This window comes from Phasianus colchicus, chromosome Z (genome assembly GCF_987193195.1).
Source record: "Phasianus colchicus chromosome Z, bPhaCol1.hap1.1, whole genome shotgun sequence".
Classification (NCBI taxonomy): Eukaryota; Metazoa; Chordata; class Aves; order Galliformes; family Phasianidae; genus Phasianus; species Phasianus colchicus.
The window spans coordinates 58,431,119-58,455,912 of record NC_143476.1 but is presented as its reverse complement, the minus strand read 5'-3'; the positions used below and the strand labels follow the sequence as shown (position 1 = coordinate 58,455,912).

General features: G+C 38.4%; 1 protein-coding gene across 2 annotated transcripts in view; it reads left to right on the top strand.

Moving 5' to 3' along the window:
• Positions 1–24,794, top strand: part of ADAMTSL1 (ADAMTS like 1) — a 413,510-nt gene that overhangs the window by 318,934 nt on the left and 69,782 nt on the right. Inside the window, exons 11-15 of one of the 2 annotated variants that reach the window (XM_090131350.1) lie at positions 1,603–1,653; positions 5,989–6,193; positions 7,382–7,529; positions 10,688–10,772; positions 21,851–22,152. In XM_090131350.1, the coding sequence (XP_089987476.1) occupies positions 1,603–1,653; positions 5,989–6,193; positions 7,382–7,529; positions 10,688–10,772; positions 21,851–22,152 (791 nt within the window). The remainder of the gene's footprint in view (positions 1–1,602; positions 1,654–5,988; positions 6,194–7,381; positions 7,530–10,687; positions 10,773–21,850; positions 22,153–24,794) is intronic. The other variant, XM_090131351.1, reaches the window with a different exon arrangement.

Sequence of the window (24,794 nt, the reverse complement as noted above, 5' to 3'; positions counted from 1 at the left end):
CAGTCAAACAAAATCCAAAAAGTCTTGCTAACTGGCCATAGTATAAGTGACCTATTTGTCTTTTCCAAAGTTTCCCAGGACCAAATCTGCCATCCTCTGCACGTTTAGATTTTGTGGAGATAAACAGTTCTCTCTAGATACAAATATACAGATCCACGTAAGGGACTCCTGTGACTGCAGAGATTGATAAGCTGATAAGGAGCCATCCAGGTCCCCATGACATGCTCAGAGGGTTTCTGCATCTTTCGGCACATTAGCTGGAAAATTCCAGCACACTGACCTAATGCTGACTCTTCACTGTGAAAACACAATGGAATCCATCCTTCTGTCACAGTCAAATTGCACAAAAAAAAAAAAAAACCCTTAGTATATCAAGTCTCCTCTGAATATTTAGACCACTTTACAAGGAACTGTTTTGAGAATGAAGGTACTTTTTCTCTTCCACCTCCTTTTCTCCTTCCTCCTTACAGAAACCCAACATAACTATCATCTCTCTTCTGTAAAATACTCTCAAACACCACCCTCATTCTTTTCAGTGAGTCTCCTCTCTTTGTTACTTGGACAGGGACATGCTCTCTATTCTTTTGCACCTAGTATTTACTCTTTGATGGCTCTGTCCACCCGCCCCCAAGTCCCCTGTTGCACCCTGGCTTTGACAGAGGTGATATATGAGGTGCTCTATGATCATGTTCAATATTAATAGTCATGTGAGATAATTGGGAGAGGATGAGCATAAAGAGTTACTCTGAGTCAGAATCTATCAAAATGGAAAAGTATAACATTCCAGGCCAGCAGTTCAGTGAAATCTTGTATTTGAGAATATGTCAAGTGATATCCATCTTGCAGATTACTAGCATGATAACGATTCTGATAATTGCTAGTTTTTATCTATATTATTGCCAAACTGTCTTGACAGTGCCAAAAAAAAAAAAAAAAAAAAGCAAACAAACAGAAGCTCTGACAGGTTACTCTTCTCTCCAGCTCTTTCTGGCTTCAAGGAAAATCCAAATAAAGAGACTGATTCTGAAGATGAATGAAATTGGGTGAATTTAAGGTGGAGAAATAGAACTGAGGACCTAAATTCTTGCATGTGGATACTTTCAGTTCCTAATCTCAACTTCTATAAAAGCAGAAGTCTTATCTGAAGGGCAGAAACAACCATACAGTTACTAAAAATGGGCTTAATGTAGAGCTCTCTGAACTGCACAGAAGTTCTGTTGTCTTCAGTGACTTCAAACCTAAGTATCATGGGAGAATTTTTTTTCTTATGACAGATTATAACCTAGAAATTTAAGTAATATTTGAAAAATTCATATTTTGTGATATTCATAATTCATTTTGTGATAGTAGGTGGTTCTTAGTAAAAAATCAGTATATTCATAAAAACAGTAGTATAATTTATTGTTTAATGACTTGGAAACTGTAGGATGAAAGCGTGTGTTTTAAATGCGGTAGCAACTTAGATAAAATATCTTCTTTGTTTTTTTTTTGTTTTGATTTTGTTTTTGTAATTGTGTAAAAAGTTGTATAATGTAATCATTTAGTATTTATTTTATTATGTGTACCTTCTACTCAGAGGGTTGGCATTATTGTTCCTAACAGTGATGGATACAAGCAGATCATGCCCTATGACCTCTACCATCCCCTTCCTCGGTATGTAAAACAATCAACCAGATGCTAGGATTAGCTAATACTTTTATTGATTTTTCCTCTTCTCTGCAATTCTGCTTTGCTCTCATAATGAGATAATGCCTGCTGTTTTCTTTTTGCTGTGAACTCCTGCAGATTAACCTAAAAATGTTCCGCTACTAACCTGTTATAAATTCTATTGCTGCAGAACTAAAACAGTATTCTAACTGAAGCTGTAATGTAGCTTTATTAAGTGTGTGGTCACTTTCTCTATCTTCCCACAATATTCCCCCATCCCTCCGTCTCTTTCTCACACACCTTTCCTTTTCCCTTCCTTTACTCATATCTGAACATGACTGTGCAATGAAATATCAGACCTTCTATCTCTCTGACGTTGCTGTTTCTTGCATGCTTATAAATTGTCAGATGTTGATTTCAGACAGTGTTGTGTCCTGATCCAGCAAACCTATGCTAATGCCTTTCCCAGGGGCATTAATCTGTTGGCTCCTCTGACAACTCAGAGATCAGGGACTGGAATAGAATCAAGGCCTGATGCATATTATTAATTATCTCACAATAAAAATATCTTTAATGTAAGACTTGAGATTTTAATGAAAATAATTACATGAGCAATTACTTTTAAAGCAGGTAATAAGGCTGGTGCTGGTAAAAATGCTTGGTAAATGAGGGATAATAACCAGGTGGTTTTGAAAAACTGCTGGGACATGCAGTAGTATTCAGTTAACTTACTGTGTCCCATGATACCTATTATGCTACAGAAAAAAACCTCCACCATAACATTAGTCTCACCTTGGTGAGGAAATGGTGTCCCTCAAGTCACTGTGAGGATTTCCTGCATAAGGTACAAATGCAGTGTACTCACATTTGACACAGTCTACAGCAAATCATGAGCCTATCCCAAACTGACTGAAAAGACAAGGAGAGTAGCTGATTTGACAAACTAGCTGCCATTCATATTAGCAATTTTTATGTGTGATAAGTCATTTGTAAGTGTATGTAAGTTGCTCCAAAAGTATGCCTTCTAATTATTTCCATGGAAACAGCAACAAATACAAATAGCACAATAACACTTTTTGACAGAGCAAGTTCTCAGCTACAAAACACAATTTTTCAACATAACCACCACCATCAGCACTGCATTTTCCTCCGTGATGAATAATGCCTGCATGCTTCATTTGTAACAATGTGCACCAGTGCAGGTGACCCATGTTGTCACTGCTGAAACGCACAATCCATCACCTCATTGTGCTCATATCCATTGTTTGGTCTCCATAAACATTCACAAATGTTGGCAAATGTCATTGGATGCCATTTTTTCTACGTGGAGGAATTCAGTAGTGCCACACCTTTGCTTCATATGTTCTTCCATGACAGATGCCACTGTGTCAGAGTGCCCCTCTGCTGCCATCTGTCACACGGCAGTAACATGTAGTGGAATACTGGTGGGAAGATTCAGCCTCTACTGCCATACCACCAACATCTACCTCTGGTGTTGTGGGCCAATATAATAAAATAGAACGCATTACTTTCAGAGCAGCCCTTGTATATCCAGTAAATGTACTTAATTTCCAGTAATTTTCAGATTATATTTTTTCTGCTCTATGCTTGCCTGTTGGCAGCTAAATACTTAGGGTTGTATACATAGATTCATTATTATTACTCATGAGATGTACTCATAAAATTTAATCCTGCCTTTCATTCCTTTTTTTCTGGAAAACATTTTTCTGCGTTTTTTATTAAAAAACAAACACATAATTATGAACCTCAAAAATTAAGCCTCCATTGTTAAGGAATACAGAAGCCTGAATATTCGTGCAGGTTATAAGACTAGCTTTGAGACTGCTGTATTTTATTTCCACTGTGTTCAAAGGCCCTGCACACTAACAGAAACAAGCATGTATCAGAGGATGATTCAGCAGCACTTAACAGTGGAAGGATTGTATTCAAGGAAAAAGCATCCTGAGCTGGCAGCTGGGCAGAGGCTTTTTTGCATCTGAAGAAAATCCAAGATGAAGGATCAAAATGCCCTGAGGTGTTTGACTTTCATTAACACTGAAAGTGATCAAAAGCTTGATACTGTTTCTCAAGCTTTTCTGTATTACGGGCTCACACCACAACAGTCCCTTTACATCCACTGTCCTGGCCACTCTTTTTTCAGCGTTTTTACCAGCAGCTCAGGCTGCAACTGCTGGCTGAATCCTTTACACCACCTTCCACTCAACATCTGGTCCTGTGAACCCACAAACAGAGCTCATGTCTCACTCCCAGAAGGAAGACACAGTGGCAGGTCTCTTCTCCAAGCCTCAGAGGCAGAGAAAACAGACACTGAATAGACCACAAGGCTGGCATGAGTCAGGGCCAGGGCAGAGAGACAAAATATTCCTCTCAACCCACGTAGCTTAGGAAAAAATTAAAAAAAAAAACAAAAAAATCCCACAAAGGAAACAAAAACACATACAAAAAATGGCCCCAGTCACACTACCTGTCTGAGACTGGCACCTGATACTGGGGACAGAGGAGAGTAGCAAACACTTCAGGAGAAGTGAAAAGGAAATTTGGGAAAGTGTCCGCAAGATTTACCTACTGATCCCTCTGCATTGGGTTTTATCATGAAAGAAAGGTACAGTTCTGTGGATACAGTGCTCACTTTGGTGCAGTACCACGTCCTCTCACAAATCCTCAGTCAGTGCTGCCTGTTTTGTAACTCGAAAGGGTTTCACCTTTAAGAGCTGTGTGGCTGAGAACTCTTTTTTGTCTTACATACATATAAAACCCAAGGACCAAACTGCTTGCCTAGATTAAGCATCTTTGTATTGCTAAGGTTGCCAGAGGCACCCAGCAGCCTTTTCCAACGACTGCAGAGAATTCCAGCCACAGCAACCTTATGCCAGGCTCAGGCTGGTGGCAAGAGTTTCTGCTGCTTCCCAGTTTCATTTTGAGCTCTCTTCAGTTACATTTGTGATAGTTAGAAACCTTATCTGGAGAACTTGTCCCGAAAATCCACAGGTGACACACTTGAATTAAAAATGTCACAATACACATTTGTGACATATGGGGCTCATAGAGAGCACACCATGACATGGTATAAATATTGTTCCACTACTTCTTTGTTCCACTACTTCACACGTAGAACTAGTTGATGGATTTGCCATTCATAAACAACCATTTCACACAGTGTCTTAGAGCACTTCTAGCCATTATCCAAGTGCAGGTTGTGCATAAATATACTGGAGCTGATAGGAATAAGATGGGTTGACATGATGAAAAATCAAAGGGAAAGATAGATTTATTTCATACTGTCTAACAACTCTGGTGATCATGTAAGGTTAACTTAATGAGACTAATTACTTTGTTGTGACTACAAGAAAAACATCCTCACCTGTCACTTTTTTTCATTCTTGCCTGAAATAGGAAACAGATGGGGATCTTACCACAACAATATTTAAAAAAAAAAAAAAAAAAAAAAACAACTTGTGACCAGAATAATATTCCAAATATTTTTTTTTTTTCAAATTTCCTTGTTAAAAAGAATGGCCTTGCTCATAGCTATTGTAACAGTGGTCCTGGATCTTCTCTGTGACAGCAGTTTGAATATAAGGGAGGAAATACCAGTCTGCATTTTATGCAAACAGAAATATATGCATATGAAACAATACATGCATTATTGTATGTGCATCATTGGGGGGGGGGGGGAGGCCTTATTCATGGCTTTTTGGAGCATACACGTTGCCATATGGATTTGTTATTACAGTGTTCAAATTGCACCTGTTGAGAAAAGATGGTGTCTGAATTCCTCCCCCTGCTTCAGATCTAATAAGACAAGGCTTATGTAATTTATCCATCCATCTATTTGTCCATCTATCAATATAACCTCTTTGAAATTTTCCTCCAATCTTCTTATTTTTTTTCTCCATAACTCAGTTTTTCACCTGAAAGAAACACTGCTATTTTTTGCTTGTTCTAGCAAAAGTAACATAATAAGTTCAGGAACAGACTGAACCTCTAGTAATTTGTAGTAATTTGTAACAAAGATTTCTCAGAATGTGACAAATTGTGAAAATTGATAACTGCATCAGTTAAATAAAGGAGATTATAATAAAATTAGTAGTCATAGAGTTAATATAGACAGGAGGTTTTACATTTAACTCGGTAAATTAAAGATAACACCCATCAGAGCGCATTGTTGATATCACCACTTACATGCAATTTTTTTCTGAGGGTAATCTGAAGTACAAGAAAAACAACTGCAGGTAACAGTTTATGCATTTATGGGGCCAATAATGGGAGCATCGGGCTCCTTTTGTTGACCCTTCTCTGTCACATTTTGCTTTTTCCCAGATGGGAAAGTACGCCCTGGACTGCCTGCTCCTCATCCTGTGGAGGGGGCATTCAAAGCCGCAGTATCTCATGTGTGGAGGAAGACATTCAAGGGCATATTAGCCCCGTGGAAGAATGGAAATGCATGTACACTCCAAAGATGCCTCTTGTCCAACCTTGCAATATATTTGACTGCCCAAAGTGGCTTGCTCAGGAATGGTCACCGGTAATCTGTTTCACTTTGTGATTTTGTATTTTGTATACTGAAAACACATCTTCAATGCAGAGAATAATAGTTCAGTGAGCTTGATGAATTAGAAACTTTTATTCTTTTCCTTTCTCTGTTTCAAATCACACTATTTGTCTAAGTACCAAGGCTGTGAATTAATAAGATTTCACAGGGTTAGGGAGAATGATGGAAAAATAAATCAGATTTGTAATGTTGATTAATGATTCTCTATTAAGAATAGACTGCAAACGTAAATGCACACAACAAAAGCAGTAAGCTGTTCATGATCAGGTAACAGCATGTGTACTGCATCTTTTCAGCCAAAAATTGTGTGTCATAAATTTCTAATAATTTTCTAGAAATTTGTAGATCCATAAATTCTGGATAAGCTCTGGACTGGGTTTTTATGCTTATTATTCTTTGTCCCTGACTCTCTTTCATTTTTCATGCAAGAAAATGCCTGTTTTTTTAATCTTGAATTTGGTTCTCACCACCCCGGGTTTTCTACAATCAAGATGAGTTCTTAGAAGTTAAGCTATTTTATCCACAGATGAGGTGTTCTTTATTGACTGCAAAATGTTTAACAAGCTGCTATCTAAGAACAAAGTAACACTGGTCCTATCCATAGACTTTCCCACTGGTTGTGAGGTTTGATCTTGACCCATCCAACCACTTCTGAAACAATCCACACAGGGGGAAAGAGTGATGTACCTTAGCAAAAATAAATGAAAAAAGATGTAAGAAAGTGTCTTTGGGAAGAAAGTCTGAATAGTTTCCCATTCTGTTTGGTGCCATGTTCCAAAATAGCTGAGTGTCACCTCTCTTAACACATAAGCTTCATTACTTTGTCCAAGCAAAGCAGAGTGGCTCTAGATGAAGCTGACAGGGTGTTACTAAGCATATCCATTTTGGGATGGATGGCCACAAGCCAAGTAGCCGGTGCTGAGAGTGTGGCACAGCAAGAGAATTCCAGAGGCTAAAAGACCAAGCCAAGTATATGTGCAGAACAAAAAGGCAAATATTTGTGTCAATATTATGTATTATCCATAACTGCTAAATATTATGAATAGTACATGAACATGGCTGGGCGATGTACGTGTATTTCTGTTGCACATTCTCTTTTTATGTATTGCTCCTACAACATACTGCAATCATTCCTTCATTTCTCCTCTTTTATTTTTCCAGTGCACTGTGACCTGTGGACAAGGGCTCAGATATCGCGTGGTCCTTTGCATTGATCACAGGGGGATGCATACAGGAGGCTGTAGCTCTAAAACAAAGCCACACATAAAAGAAGAATGCATTGTACCCACTCCTTGTTACAAACCCAAAGGTAATGAGAGAAAGATTCTTATGAATTTTTGTGTCTGTATGCTGACTAAATTACAGAAAATTCTGGGCTACAGAAATGCAAGTGATCTTAATTTCCCTAAACTAGAGACATAAACTCCATCATAAGAAAAGAATCAGTCCCTTTTGAAAAATGAATTGATATCTTGGTGAATATTAAGAGCATTTATTTTGTGAAATTAGCGTGACCTGTGGCCTGATGATGATCCAGGATAGAAAAATGGAAATTTGGAATTTTAATTTCTGTGCTCACTATCCTATGACAGACAAACTTGTCAATTTGCAAGGTACCAGTTTATCTGGAGCATGGGACTTCACTGTATCTGCCAGTCACCAAAGTGGCAAAACTCAGATGCTGGCCCTCAGGAAAGCAAAGGGTATTTTGCACTGCGTTCTGCTGGAGGACATGAGCTCACTCAGTCTGCATCCCAGGATGAATAAAAGTCTCTGCTACCATGACTGAGCTTCATCTGGAGATGCAGTGGCCTTGCGCTTAGTTAACCAGCTGAATCTGTGAGGCTTTATCCATTTATCACATTTAGAACCCATGTAAAGAAAGCTGCTATCTGCTTGCAGCATGCAGTGTAAGCAAAATGCATTAAGATGCTGAAAACCAGATGATGCATACCACCCAGAAGTGAGTTCTGCCTAGGGAACGTGGAAGATGCAAGGCCAGCTAGGAAGGTTTGCTTGCATCTGTCATCTGTCAAGACATCCCTTCCAATGGGATTTATCTACTAACTCCACATGGCTGTTTCCTGGAGGTACACTCTTGCAATTGAGTGTCATCTTTACCAATTCTTGTGCTGCCCTTTGCAATACATAACATCATTAATGTCTGAGTAGAGATGACTCTCACTTTCTTCCATTTTCTCCCATGGGATGGAAAGCTTTTTATGCAACATGGTATGTTGCTAGGATTTGATTTTAGTTTTCCTCTTGGTTCTGTAATTTTTCCTCCATAATGCAAGTGGTAATATTTGAAGATACATGTACCTGAAAACTAAAGCATACTTTCTGAAAAGAGCTGGACCAGGTGGTCCCCAGAGGTCTCTTCTAATGCAAATTATTCTATTTATGTGATGGAAGTTTGTTTTTTTTTAATGTCTTGAATCTAGCATTATAAATTAAAATTTAAATTTAATTGTTGTAGTAAAGTTCCTCAATTCTGTTAAATGTTTTAGTTTGCTTTTTCCTTCTATACCTGGAATAAAATAAAGCAGGAAAACAATGTTCTTTGCCGATTGAAATAGCAAAACAAAACATGTGGAATACTCTTTTTAACACTCTTTGCAAAAGAAAACCAGAATGCTAATAATTGATGTAATTTATTTCATTTTCTTTTATTCATGTACTGAGGCACTTTATCTTACAACAATAATGGGAAAATATAGGCTAACCCTAGATAAAATAGTAATTTTCAATCTTTACTGAGAATGTGCATTTATTTAATAAAACTTTCTATAAAATGTAGGATATAGTGTTTTTATACTCTCCTATTAAAGTAGAGATTTTACTTTAATCTCTAAAATTAAAAGTTCTTCATTAGCTTATATTAGGAGTGAATTCCACTCATTTTTTGTGAAAGCACACTGTACAACATCAGCATTCTCATCCTCCAAATTATTTTACAGCATTTATTGATTTTATCTCTCTCCTGCTGAATACACATTTTTAAAAAACAAAAGTTATTTAAAAAGTCACACAGCAGACAACTGTACATGAGAGCTTTTGGTTTTTACAAGCACTTGAATCTGAGGGAAAAAAGCATAGAAGTAATATCTGGCTTTCCAAAACTCATAAAATGGGCTTCAGTGCATATAAATAGAACTATCTCCTACATATTTTCGATAACATAAGTGGTAAAATATAGATTAAACTAAGAGCAATGCTGGCAAATATTCATCCTCAAATGGCACTAGTAAATATGTTAGACTAAGAACTTGGCAAGGTATTTCTGGGAGAGAGGCATAGTTATTAAATCGCTGTCCCTTCTTTCCTCAGTTAACATCTTGCTCCAAGAAAATTTGCTTGACAAAAGTTGCAGTAGCTGTGAAATCAAGTTATTAATAATTTTTCCCATGATAAAACTAACAGTTTTCAAATTTCCTGTGTATGCATGAAAGGTTCCTTCTTATTCACAATGAAGTTATTGAAAAATCTTAAATATTCTGAATTATATTAATCTATTCCTGTTGATGTGTACAAATCTACACATTACCTAAATCAAAAAGGTCTAGGTGGTTTGTGAGTGGCCAGTAAGCCTGGTCGTGGTTCTCTTCCATGTTCTAAGTTTCATTCTTCTGTATTTGTGTTTTTTTCTTTATCCTGACCCAAAATATTTTGTTAATATGCAGAGCTTATTTTCAAATTATGGTGCCAAATTTGCTCTTACATTATGCCCCTGCAGAGTTAAAACAGTTCCATTTCAGCCTTCAGCTGAAGTGCTCCACTTTGACACTGCATGAGAGCAGAATTTGGCTGAAAGAGTTGAATGGCCCTGCACTCCCAAGAACAGAGCAATTCATTATGTTGTGTGCATATCCTGGATGAGAGAAAAAGCAGCCCCACTGTTTTTCATCAGAAATGACAGAAAAAGTATCAGGCTCATTTTTTAAATTCACATAGCTGATGAACTGATAAAGTTGAAAAGTATAGCTTGACCATTTTATTACAGTTTCTCGTTTTTTTGGGTATCACTCATCAAATCAGGATTTTCTTCCTTTTTGTCATCTATCAAAAGCAGGATTAAGGCATCCTCTGAAATTCTAAAATTCAAGCATAAGCACAAGGATTTTATATGTTTTCCTTCAAAGCATCAGTGGGGGTCATTACACTTCCAAGTCTCACTCTGAAAAATACTTGCTAAAGTGTTCAGTTTAGTAGCCCATTTGCATCATCTGTCAAGTAACTATCTGGTCATATAACTAACCTTGCGACCTTTATAATCCAGCTGACAACTGCATGATAAAAATGCCATAATTCCATCCCTCTCCTCCTTTCTCTTCTTGAGCTCAATCTCCATGTGAAAGGAGGCACGTGTATATTCCAGGCACACTCACTGAAAAAGCAAAGGCTGGCACACATGGGAGCATTGCTGTGCATGGTTTCTGTTTTCACGTACTTGCATTTGTTCTGTAGAGAAACTTCCCGTGGAAGCAAAGTTGCCGTGGTACAAACAAGCTCAAGAGCTGGAAGAAGGAGCAGTGGTGTCTGAAGAACCTTCGTAAGTCTTAAAAAAATTTTCACAGCAGGCACGTGTGACATGAGGATCTGAAGCCTGTTCTGAACTGATATGGTCTCTTGAAATTATATTTGGCTTTTATTAGAGGATAAAGGCCAAATCTAGCCCCATGGAAATCGGAAGATTTAAGGCTGTGTCATATTTAGGTGCGAAGAGGCAGAGTTTAAGAGGACAGATGCACACTGAATTTGAACATATACATTTATGTTTTATTTAAGTTCATTTACAGTGATATTACAGTAAGATTCTGTCTGCCTGAATTAGTTTTACAGTCCCCACTACCACTGTATCTCAGCGTTCAGCAGCTTTATTTATTGTCAAAATGCTCCTGTGTAGTAACAGGTAAAATACTGGGCAGCCAATGAAGAAATCCTCCCCAGGAATATTGTGATATCAGTTAATGATGTGAATTAATTTTAACAGAAAATAAACTAGAACCCCAGAGCTGTGGTTTGTATTTCTGTATTTCCACTTCCCTTCTTTCATGGATTTTCCCCTGCTTGTTCTTCTAGATTCTTAACAGTCTTTTCCTAGCCACTTTTGCAACAGTGATCTGTCAGTACCTTGTATCCATTAGTATCCATCTCTTCTTCCGGCTGTGGATCCTTTTGGATAGCAGATAGACCTATTTATGTGGACTGAAAATCCCTCCCCCTCCCCCTCCCCCTCCCCCTCCCCCTCCCCCTCCCCCTCCCCCTCCCCCTCCCCCTCCCCTCCCCTCCCCTTCCCTTCCCTTCCCTTCCCTTCCCTTCCCTTCCCTTCCCTTCCCTTCCCTTCCCTTCCCTTCCCTTCCCTTCCCTTCCCTTCCCTTCCCTTCCCTTCCCTTCCCTTCCCTTCCCTTCCCTTCCCTTCCCTTCCCTTCCCTTCCCTTCCCTTCCCTTCCCTTCCCTTCCCTTCCCTTCCCTTCCCTTCCCTTCCCTTCCCTTCCCTTCCCTTTCCCCTTCCCTTCCCTTTCTTTCCCCTTCCCCTTCCCCTTCTTTCCCCTTCCCCTTCCCCTTCCCCTTTTCCTTCCCCTTCCCCTTCCCTTTCCCCTTCCCCTTCCCCTTCCCCTTCCCTTTCCCCTTCCCCTTCCCCTTCCCCTTCCCTTTCCCTTTCCCTCTCCCTTTCCCTTTCCCTTTCCCTTTCCCTTTCCCCTTCCCCTTCCCCTTCCCCTTCCCCTTCCCCTTCCCCTTCCCCTTCCCCTTCCCCTTTTCCTTCCCCTTCCCCTTCCCTTTCCCTTTCCCTCTTCCTTTCCCTTTCCCCTTCCCCTTCCCCTTCCCCTTCCCCTTCCCCTTCCCCTTCCCCTTCCCCTTTTCCTTCCCCTTCCCCTTCCCTTTCCCCTTCCCCTTCCCCTTCCCTTTCCCTTTCCCTCTCCCTTTCCCTTTCCCTTTCCCTTTCCCCTTCCCCTTCCCCTTCCCCTTCCCCTTCCCCTTCCCCTTCCCCTTCCCCTTCCCCTTCCCCTTCCCCTTCCCCTTTCCTTCCCTTTTCTTTTTTCTTCTGTTCCTTTTCCTTTTCCTTTGTTCTTTATCCTTTTCATTTTTCCTTTTCCTTTTCTTTTTCCTTTTCCTTTGAATTAACCCTTGGAGACATAAATTGAAAAATATATTGATGGGAATTTTACCAAAAGGAATTATGTTGGTATGGAATCATACTTGGAAAAATTTGCACTGTACAAAACTTTTGTACAGTGAAAAAATGTAGGTACATTTTGTATACGATGTTGGCAGTACTGTAGAAAAAGCATAGTTATATATATATATATATATACACACAGCCAAATGTCTCTTTAGATGTTAGTAATAAGGGATTTGTACAGAATAAGCATAGCATGCAAAGAAACATGAAGAGATTTTGGTTTATCATCACAGACATTTTTGATAAAATACTCTAGAAAATCTTGTGAGTATACTGTTTGTTGTACTAAAACAGGCCTTAAGGGCCTGAGAAGGAGTTTAAGATTCTTTAAATCTTCTAACTTTTATGAACTGCCATGACATCTATTTTCTTCACAATTTCACTGCTCTGCTGCAATAAAGACTCTGTTCTACTAAGATCTCCTTATCTTTTTACCCTATCTCTTACAACAGTTCAGTAATACCAGTGGGATACTAATGCAGTGGAGTGCTGTTCAGATTAAGTTCATTCTGCCATAGGTCAACAATTTGTACGTTTTTTTCTCCTTGCAAAACACAACTCTGGAAGCATGACTAATCTTTATTTTAGGCTGATGAGAAATCAATGTCATTAAATTAAACAGTAAATTTTTATACTTGTTTATTAATAGCTAAAATAGAGGATGAAAAGTAAGGCTCTTTGTGCAAACTTTTCCAAAGCTCAGAGTTATCCATGCCTTTGTTTGATTTGGAACAATTTCTAGTGATAAGGCATGAGCCAGAAAGGCCAAATAAAAACTTAGATGGCTTGTACTGCCAACCAATCCATGCAATCCCTGTAAATGCTAATAGTTGTATTCATATTCTGTCAGACAATTTTATCTGTTGACAATGACCTTGAGTGGTGAACTTCCCCATAAGATGTTTCAGTGCTTCACTATTAGTGGTGGTTTTCATTAATGTCTAACTTTAAACACACATTCTTTTTAGATCCTGGTTGTTAGATTGAAAAAAATATGTATAATGACATGAAAGCAAAAGAGATGGATCATTCAGAACTCACACAATCAACAGTCAACATGCCAATTTTACAATATCATTTGTCTGCTTTCAGCTGCATAGCAATTTCAAATACACGAGTTAGTTGAAAAGTAAGATGTGTTAGATGATAATATGACCTTTGATCTCTCTTTCTGTAGCTGTAAAGATAGAAAATAGTATCCTACGACTCAAGATGCTGACTAATATTGAGCTGTCATCCACTTATTTTGGCTAATGAATGGTCAGTCCAGAGTGTAGTAGCACCCTAATATAAAGGTCAGAAATAGTGAGAGGTTTTAGATGTCAGATCAAATCCATCTGGTGTAAGACAGTGTGTGATGTTGCCAGCTCTTCTGCTGACTGTGAATTTGAATAATTAGAACGTGGCCATCCACTTCTTACTGTTTGTCTTCCTAAGAATCCCATTTATTTGCACTGTCTTACTTAGCTGTAAATATTTTAAGAAAACACACCAGGACTTGAGGAAAAAAAGATCTGTTTCTGCTTTGCTGAGGAGGCCTTCCCCTTCTCCTAACTCAATAGAGTGGAGCTGGCTGAGTAGGGTTTGAGGGTGGGCATTGAGCTGAGGGAGGCAGGGCAGCCTTTCTCAGAGACCCCACTCTTCAGCTTGACAGGGAGAGAATGATATGGGGAGAGGAAAGGCAGCATGGATGGGAGAGGGGGATGTGAAGCAGGAGGCATCTGGGGAAGTGATAAACCCAGTGCTGAGAAGGCAATACTGTGTTCAGAAGTGTGTTTGCTAGAAGATGAAGTACTGTAAGCTTCTTCAGAATAAATATGTCCCCGTGATTTTCCAGCTTGCTCAGTAGTGATGTAACAGTGACTGATTTTCTGACTGCACACATGTTAGTAGTGATTCTTTCTTCTACACTTCATCTAATGCCCTTCCTGAGATTTCTTATGCCATCAAATCACTGCTCCCATTCTTCTCTACAGACAGGGTCATTCTTTGAAGCCCAGACTGTTTTTTGACCCCTGATACTGTTATCTTTTCTTCCTTATCACTCTTAGGGCAGAGAAAGCAGCTCCCACCTGTAAGAAATTCTGTTGTTCTTCTAAAAAAAAAAATTTTTACTGGAAATTTAAAAGCCAAAGCTGAAAATCTTGTGTATTTTGAAGTCTTATATTTGTGAATCTTGTATTGCTGTCTTGTGATTTTAGTGACTTTGTATTGTGTACCTATTTGCTAAGAAATTGCAAACTATGAATTATGAAGTTTTTGTATATGAGCATAAATTTAGTGGATTTTTTCATTGTACAATTCCACCTGTAATTTATGATCATTCTTTAATATGTACTGTTAGGACAGCAGATACCTCATTTTTACTCCATCTGCATCTAATACCTTCCACTATTTATTTCTTCATGATTTCCAAAGGAAGCAAGTCTTACAGTGTAATTTTGTCTGTATATGTCTGTCTGTCATTTGCCTTCCTCTTTCCTTAATAATGTCTGAATGTATTGCTATTAGCTGAATTGGACAGAGGTATAAATTTATCACAAAGAACTTTACGCCTCTGTCACATTTGGTTTATATTCACCAGGAAATTCAATGGTTGCATTTCCCACATGTTCAACTGAATGATATGGCTAGGTATAAAATTTACACCTACTAGCTCCCCTGTTGAAGAAAAAATTTCTAAAGGGCTACAATCCATTAGAGATACCAGAGAACCTACTTGGGCACTCAGTGTTTCAATCCAAATCTATGTTAAATTGGTCCTTATTTGTTCTGCTGCTCAAATAATTACTGACAACTAGTTCAGACACTCGATGTCTAGAGGGAACAGTTAAGTTTGCGTTATCTAACCTGCAGCACCCCTGGACAGAGTCAATTAAGTATTATTTTTTGACAGAACTGCCAGGAAATACTCTAGACTGGTAAGAAAATATTGCAGTCTCCTCTAGGACAAAGATGCAAGGTGAGAAGTCCTTATGGTACTCTATGTATTGTTCCTTTATTGCTGTCCATCTCTGAAGTGACTATTCAACAGTCTTTATCAAAGGGAGAAGTCAGAATATTTTTCTGCCTGACCTCTTGCACTGAAGCTGATTGCACCAGCACAGCATGACAGTGGAGTCAGAAAAAGCTGCAATCATGATTAAAAAAGCATGGGTTTTTCTATGAGTAATGAGATTGGTTTTATGGATAGTGGAGGGGTTGTTTAAAAGATTTCTTTCTCTAACTCTTGAAAAATGCTTTTGTATGTTAACACCATACCCAGCTTTTAACATATTGCCATAAATAACCACAGTGCTAGCCATAAAAAGAAGGGGATAAAAAGAGGGCAAACAATAATATCTGGATGCCAGATGGCACCATCATAGTGATGAGGCCAGTTCAGAAAGAAACAAAAGGAAATTCCTGACATGCATCAGTGGGGGGCAGAGCCCTCAGGGAAGTGGATTTGGTCAGAGAGGTCAGTGTGGCAGAGTCGCCGAATATCTCTTTTTTACTTTTCAGTAGGTATTCATGTTTCCAAAGACATGTAAGCTATCTCATTCTGTTTTCCCCACAAAATGGTTCTGTAGCAGTTTCACAGGTCAAAATGTAATTTTGAAACTGCTTACAACTGGTTTGCTCTAGGAATTAGGTATGTTATGATTATTGAATTGCTGAAACAGTAGTGGTGCTGCATTATTCTATATCAGCATGATGTGGTGAAGAAGGAAGTTCAGGGAACTCTTTCCATGTTAAGATTTAATTGATACAATGAAATTATCAGTGTGATCAGTCACAGGAAAGAGCAGCAGTGTAGCAGCTAATATCAGGTAATGATTTCTTTCTATTCATTAAAAAAAAATCCTTTAGAGACTTACCTCTGCCTAGGATCTATGTCTAATATCTGTAAGGGATAGAATCAGTTATCTTCCCATGGGGAGAAAGACACTAGTGGAGTGTCTTTCTCCCCGTCACCAACAGCACAGAGTGATCTGACATAATGCTGAAGAAGAAGACTGCACTTAAACTGAACTGACAAGAAATGATGGGGGATAGACTTTAATCACTGAGATTGCAATCTAACCTATACATGGGGCCGTTGTGCTATTACTCTTACAAATGGAGCTTTGGGGGATTTTACTGACAGGTGATTGTGGCCCCTCTCTTTCACTCCTCTGAGCAACAGCATCAGCAACTACAGTTTCTGTGTGTAAGCAATCTGCAGTATTAAATTGTTTCCCATAGAAAGGTGGATCCTCCTGGAGAAGAATAGGCTCATATTTCAGCTCAAGACAATAAGTCTGCAAGTCTGACATCCATTTCCAGTTCTAGCAGAGAAAATTTCTATACCTTTAAACAAGCCACTCAGTGCTATTATCTCACCAGTTATATTCCGGTTTTAGGAGCTTAAATACACGGGTGTCTGTGCCTTCAAATACCCAGTCTTACTGGTATTTACAGTTCTCAGAACTGTTCAGCCTTTGGCTGAACAATGGATTTTAAAATGGATTATATCAATCTCTATACTGTCTTTCATTTTTGTACCTCTCAAACTCAAAACACTGTGATCCATGAGGAAGGTATCCCATTTACTGAGCACTGAAGCTTTGTGTTTCAGTTCTTCTGGTTTCCCCAGTTACCTGTGTGTTACCTTATGGAGAGGAATATACAGACTGGGAGGAGCAATGCTTGAAAGCAGCCCTGCAGAAAAGGACCTGGGGGTCCTGGTGGATAAAAAACTTAACACGAGCCAGCAATGTGCTCTTGCGGCTCGGAAGGCAAATGGTATCTTGGGCTCCATCAGAAGAAAAGTGGCCAGCAAGGGAAGGGAGGTGATTGTTCCTATCTACTCTGCCCTTGTGAGGTCCCATCTGGAATACTGTGTCCAGGTCTGGAGCCCCCAGGACAGGAAAGACAGGGAGCTGTTGGAGAGGGTCCAGAGGAGAGCCACGAAGATGATCAGGGGACTGGAGCACCTCCCCTATGAGGACAGGCTGAAGGAGCTGGGCTTGTTCAGCCTGGAGAAAAGAAGGCTGCAGGGTGACCTCATTGCACAGAGGGAGCCTACAAACAGGAGGGGAATCAATTCTTTAAAAGGTTAGATAATGGTAGGATAAGAGGAAATGGTTTTAAGTTGAGGGAGGGGAGATTTAGGTTGGATGTCAGGGGGAAGTTCTTTACAGAGAGAGTGGTGAGGTGCTGGAACAGGCTACCCGGAGAAGTTGTGGATGCCCTGCCCCTGGAGGTGTTCAAGGCCAGGCAGGATGGAGCCCTGGTAGATACAGAGGTTGGTGGTCCTGCCTGTGGCAAGGGGGTTAGAGCTTGATGATCCTTGAGGTCCCTTCGAACCCAAGCCGCTCTATCATTCTGTGATTCTATGAATATAGACTGGTTCTCATCTCTGCCTCAGCCACTCTACAGAAGCTGGATTTTTAAATGCATTCCCTTTATATGTTTTAAAGATATATATATATATTTTTTTGTAATTACTAAGTAAATTGTAAACTGAGAAAATCATTCTCAAGTATAAATATGAATAATAATATTTACAAATGCGAATAGTTTTGCAAAATTGAACTGGAAAAGTGGTATCTACACAGTATTCATACATGCATGAAATTCTGTGGATAGCTGAAATTAATCTGTGTTTGTGGGTAAACTGCACATGTGCTTCCCAGCCTAAAGGCTGGACTCCACTGTCTTTCAGTTTGACCAGTATGTTTGCGTTTAGTGCTTTATGTACAAACGTTCATATGTTAGTTTAAAATACAAAAATTTACTTTAAAAGTATTTTCAGTGGCTGTAGTATACTACAAAAGCAGTGAACCCAGTCCTGTGCTCGTCCACATCTATGTGACTCCTGCAGAAGTCCACTGATCTTGGTAGTATTATGTTTCTTTTATTCCATTTCCAGAACATGATGTAGGCCATTGTAAGCTATTGTGCATATGAAAAATCATGGAATAATCAATTCCTTTCTGCTAAAGTCAGTCTTGTGCATATTGCTAACAAAAAGAAGAAAAACACTGAGAAATACAATGCCTGTTTTAAATACCAAACTATTGCCAACATGTTCCTGGAGAGGGAAGTGGCTTCTAATCCATTACTGTAAGTGTCTATAGGTCAACAAAACAAGTATAGGTATTGTTTGCAAAGAGCATCCATTTTTAACTCCTAGTTTCTTATGAGAGTTTTCCACCTTTCATTCCATTCCGTTTCCTTTTCCAACTTTGAGAGCAGTGCTGAGCACGGAGGTGTCTGGGGGACGGCAGCTAGAAGGGTCCTTCAGCCAGCACCAGCTGGGTGCCACAGTGAAGGCAGCACTCCAATATCTGAGTAGTAGCAACACGATTAGGTTAGTCAGAACCAAGCAAGGTTACAGAATCATATAAACATTAAGGTTGGAAAGAGCACTAAGGTCATCTAGTCCAACCATCAGGTCACGATGTTCTGTTCTTCCACCTTTCACTTCATTTAGTAATGCTCTATCTAAAATGGGAGCAAAACACTCCTCTTTGAAATATTCTACAGAGCCCTCAGAAAATGAAAATGCTGCATTTTTCCATCAGGGAGGAAGCCTTGTTGTGGAGAGGACAGAAGTTAATCTTGCATGCTATAGTAACATGCTAGTCTCTGGGAAGTATGCTAAGAGCTATAAAATATACCAAGTAATCACTTCAAGAATCATCATTTTGTTTCTTATTTGTACTGCCATGAGCACAGGGAGCTCTGGCTGACAGCTATCACTGTAACACTACAGCAACCAGTTATTGAGACTGTCTTGTTTATTATGCCTGTTATTACAAGGATCAGTACTAAAGCAGGATTTAACTAAACAATGTGCAATGAGATCTGAAGCACCTTCATCATTTTCTGTTTTCTAAAATTCTTGCTTTTCAGTAAACCTAATCCACCACTTCAGTTTTCAGAGAAGGATGCAGAGAAGCACAGTACTGTGCAGTGCAAAATAGACTGTATGCAGAATGAATAACTTATGCCTATGGAATTGTCTGCTTATCATCCACATACTTTTTAAGTTCTGTGCTCACCATTTGGCAACATTTATCATTAATGACTACACAAAGATATCTGAAAACTTTCACAATTTCCTGGTTTGGGGGAAAATTCAGAACCAGTGTGTATTTATACTACACATTCATATCACATAAATGTTCAGTATCTAATGACAACTATATGGAGGTTTGGGGTTTTTGTCGTTGTTGTTTTTCCCCCTTTTTCTCTGCTTTCAAATCTTTTGCTTCTACTAATTCCTCCTGTGCTTTAACAGCCAGCAGTAATATTTGAATTAAATTATTTTTCCAAATTTATTACTTAGAATATATAAATTGGGCCCGGAAGTCTGATCAAAATACACTGTCCTTCATTACAAGTTGCAGACAAGGGTGAAATGAGATAATGTGTGGTATTTGTAGATCAAATCTCATTTTAAAAATAACCCAGTCAGCTCTACTGTTGTTCTTGCTTATCTTCTGTTTCCTTTCTCTTTTGTTCCTGTGTTTGTACGGGTGATATGTGTAAATCATGTGTAAATATTCTGAGTAGGTAAAGTATCTCTGCTTTTCTAATCAAGTAATTTTAATGCCTGGCAAATTATAATACCTTTTGGTTTGGAATACAACAGTTCTCCAACAGACAAAATCTACACAACAATCCAAAATGTTAAAAAATGCAAGGAATGCAGCTTTTGAAGAAAACATCTGCAGTGCCTTTTCTTGTAACCTGGTTAGGACTTTTGCATCTTAGTTTGTCAGGTCAAGAAGCTGTACATTTAAATTAATCAAACTAAGTTACAGCAGTAGTGTAGTCTTAGTCAAAACAGTATGTGTGGCCTACCTATGCTGTTAAAAACTATAATCCTTTCAAAATTAAAAATAGCCATCTTTGAAACAAAACCAATATTTATTTACCATTTGTAAGGTAAAATGTCTTAGAGCATGGAAATGGAATAAAAAGCATCATTAATTTCTCGGAGGCTTTCATTCGGAAATAAATCTTATAGTCTTTGCAGTAATATTATAAGAAGATTATAATAATATACACAATTTCCATTCTATTACTTCCTGTATGTAGTGCTAGCAGTGAATATCAGGGTTTTAAGAAGATGTTATGAATAACCCCAAATGTGGGTAGCAAAATACTGCAGTCAGGGATCCTGCTACATACATACTGAAAGGATACCACAATTCTTGGTTTTTCACTCAGTAAAGTGAAAGTTCTCTTGTCAACTAGAGAAAGGCAGTAGATTTGGGGAAATAAAAGTGCATACCAAAACTATAAAAACTGCTGATCACAAAACTAAATTTCCGTTTTATCCCTATCAGGCTGTATATGACATTGTCAAGGTAAGAAATGAGTTTCTGATAGCTCCAAGCAGGCCTACTCTCTAGAAGAAATGTGTGCATTGCCTTCTGCCCTGGATAAAATTGTCAAAGTTTGTTGTGGACTGTCTAAATTAAAACCAAAATGAAAGGAATACTCTCACTGGCAGCTGAGATTTTAATCAAAAATACATTCTGTGAATTCTGATTTATTTGATAAAATTAACTAATGCATATATTTAGGTGCTGAACCACCTGGGTTCTTATCAGGCAGTTGATCCTGTCTGACCCTAATAAAGATTCTGTTCATTAGAATAGCACTGATTTGAATGTACAAAAGTAACCACGCAGAAAAATGTAGAAATTATTCCACTATTGAGAAAAACAGCACATACACACAAAAAAAATAAGAACCCACAGAATTTGGTGTATTGTGCTTAGTGTAAGATGGCTCTAAGTTGTTTTGGTTCGAGTGTGTATAGATATTCAGAAGCCAAAATCTGGGATAAGTAATGGTTAATCTCTAATGGGATTACAGCCAGAGAAAATTGGGTTAGAAACAGAAATAAAATGTGCTGGGAACAAGGAAAAAAAAAAAAAAAAAAAAAAAAAAAAGTAAAGAAGTGGAGGGCTTTTATCTTTTTATGGCTTTGAATTAAGGCTTAAAACAGTTTCCACAGCATGGGAGCAAAGGTTGAAATTACTTTCCATGGGGTACCATAAGCAGCCTATGTAGTGTTTTTTAATAACATAAGTGCAAAGTCAACTAAGGGAAAGGTAGTAAAGGCTGAATCCTAAAAAAAAAGTAGCTAGTAGGATCATGATGCACATCAGGAGTTTGCAGGATTAATTGCACTGAGAGTTTTTAGAATGAACATAGGGTATAAATTTTCTTCTGTGGATATAAAGTACTCCAAAATTTACTGTGAATGTTTCTACTGTTATTACTGAGTTGTTACCAACACAACTCATATGCCACCGCTTTTACACGTACTTCATAAAAGCACCATGATAAGGTGAAGTGACTTCATTGAATGGACTTTGTCTTGGACAGATCTGTGCTACTTTTCCATGGCTGGCTGTGTCTGGACATTGCTCAACTTGCACTCACTCTTCTTCTCACAGGTTTATTCCTGAGGCTTGGTCCTCCTGTAGTGTCACCTGTGGAGTGGGCAGCCAGGTGCGGCTTGTGAAATGTCAAGTGCTTCTGTCTTTCTCTCAGTCTGTGGCTGATTTGCCTATTGATGAATGTGAAGGTCCCAAACCCGTGTCTCAGAGAGCCTGTTACAGTGGTCCCTGCAATGGAGAAGCAGCTGAACATACTCCTGAAGAAACGGATCTGCTGTATGGTAGATTGCAGGAATTCGATGAGCTCTATGACTGGGAATATGAGGGCTTCACTGAGTGTTCGGAGTCTTGTGGAGGAGGTAAGTGCAGTGTTTTGGTGCTGGGTGTGCTTTCCCTCTTCAAGTGTGTGTTTTGTTGTGAACACTGATGGACTTGCTGCTTTGGAGAGGCTTGTATGAAAACTGTAAAACCCCCCTTGCACAACATATTTTTTACTCAGGACCTTCAGGCTCCCTTTTCAGATCAATACTTAGAACAGTTGGTGTGCACATCTCTCTGTCTTCTGGTATCATCTGATCTCACAGAACGCGCTTACACAAAAACAGCTGAATGTTACAGTGGTCTCGTGATACAGGCAGGAATCAAATGTCAGTTTTAGTTTTTTATTTCTTGGCTTCTGCTTTGCGAGTATAAATATGTGGAAACAAATGGTACTAACCATTGCAGATACATTTGATTATTGATATTTTAAGGGCTCAGCTGGTTCCCTAACTCTTATCATTAAGTGCCACTAGCTCTGATCCCTCTGCTAAAGAAAACATATGGTAAAAAAGTACTAACAGTTGATTGCCTGAAGCTAGCAGGCTTGGCACTTGGAGCTTCTCAAAGTTAATTAAGGTTGCAGCTTCTACATATTATGAAATACTAATACAAAATTCCCTGATACTCGTTTTTAATAACTGTTTTTTTCTAGTTAGTTCTGAAAAATATACTTTCTCCAGTATTTTTTTTAAATTAAGCCTAGACTTCTACAACTGCTGTCTTTTTACATAAGAAATTTTAGGGTATTAAAAAAAAAAAAAAAAAAAGTTTACTGTAGATAAACACAGAATACATATTATAAAACTGGAAGCCACTTAGTGATTCATGCATACTTAACAAATAGATCTGTAATCACTTACAGACTTAAAGAAAACAACAAAAAAAAAAAAACGATGAATGGAAAATAATGCAAAGGGTCTCTGAGCTTACTTTTATCTTGCTGAGGGTAGTCAGTGTTTAGAGCAGTTCTCAAAGAACTGTCATCCAATTACCCCAATTGCTTTGATTCATACATAGAAAATAATAGATGTTAACCTTTGCTAAGTGGTGATAAGCACTGACTATACAGTAGCACTTGTCATGAATTGAATATACTAATGAGCACTAATGATTTGCCACATTTGCCTTGTGAATACTGAAACTTGAATAACTTCTAGGAATATTCTCTTGAATTTAAGTCATTTATCTGAACACAGTGATTATGTGCATATTTTTAAAATACATTTCACATAGGCTGAACTAACAGAGATGTTTTCCTTTATAAATTCAATCTTTCAATTCCCAGCAAAAATTGGTAGCTTTTTTTTTTTTTCTATCAACTCCAAAATTTCCAGATTAGCAGATGCTAAGTCTGATACGCTTGTAGCTATAGGTGCAAGACAGATCAAACTAATTTTATTGTTTTGGAAGTCTCATGAGAAGAAATTGGATAGATGCAGAATAACATTTCACCTCATAGAGGTAGCAACCAGAAGGAATTAGTCATTTTGTCTGCTGTTAGTGGCTGCATATCCTAGGGCTGTCATCAAATATCATGTAACAATTATTCTATTCTGGTAGATATAAACACAGAAAGATCTCAGTTGATGGTATTTTGAAAGTGAACTTAAACTGCTTAGATTCGCATCCCACCCTTTTGTATTGCAATTTCCCATTCAGAACTGGTTTCTTATTTCAAGGAAAGCAATTTTGAAGAGGACAGCTCTTATTCTAATAATGTTGTGCAGTAAATAGTGCTTAGAATTCATTTACTTAAATGAGAAGCAAAATTTATGAAGTCCACACACTTATTTAATAAAGATAACAGAAGTTCAGACAGATAATAGACAGTCCATGTAGTCTTTAAAAATTCAGTGATCCATTTAAAGCTTGTAGCCAATCACTGCATTGACCAATCAAAAACAGAGGGACAGATGTAAAAATGATTTAGAGCATATTTTTTCCTGCTGGAGCAAGCTAGAATATAATTAAATCATTAGCATGAACTGTTCAAGCCAGGAACCTCTGTCAATACCCAATCTAGACAATACAGCTTATCTAAATTCAGGAGGAGCCTTTTTCTTCAATGCCAAGGCTGTCAGACAAAATTATTGTTTATACTGGAATCTTTAAAACGTAAAAAGTTACAAGAATCTCTGAAAGGTAATTCTGTTTAGCAGAGTAGAATGCTAGTATAAAAGGCCAGAACTGTTGCAAATACAGTCAGAGGTGGTGTATGTGGCAGGAATAACTATGGGTAATGTAAGTTCTGGGCAGGTTGTATACTAAAAGCTGAAAACGGCATTATCAGAGCTTGTCTATGTGAGCTTGGTAATGCAAAATCATCTGGTTTGGATGGAGAAATGGAAGAAAAGCTGAATCAAGACCATCACTTTGGAATAGTCAGCTCTGAAACAGGCAAATGTGCTGAGATAATTTGATCATTATTAGTCAGCAGTTCATTAGTAACACACCTCAGAGAGGAGAAATTGAAGCTGTGGAAATACAATTTAAAAATTCTGATCTGAAAAAAAAGAGAATCTTGTACATAAGGTGTGGTAAGTTAGCCTTATCCCTAGCAGACAGAATGAAGTCACCAGTATGTATAGGATTCAATGGTTTCTTTCCACACGGGTAAGAAAAGTACTTTCCAAGCTTTCACTGTATCTGGACTAGCTATTCTTTTCCTTTGTCGTCTTCA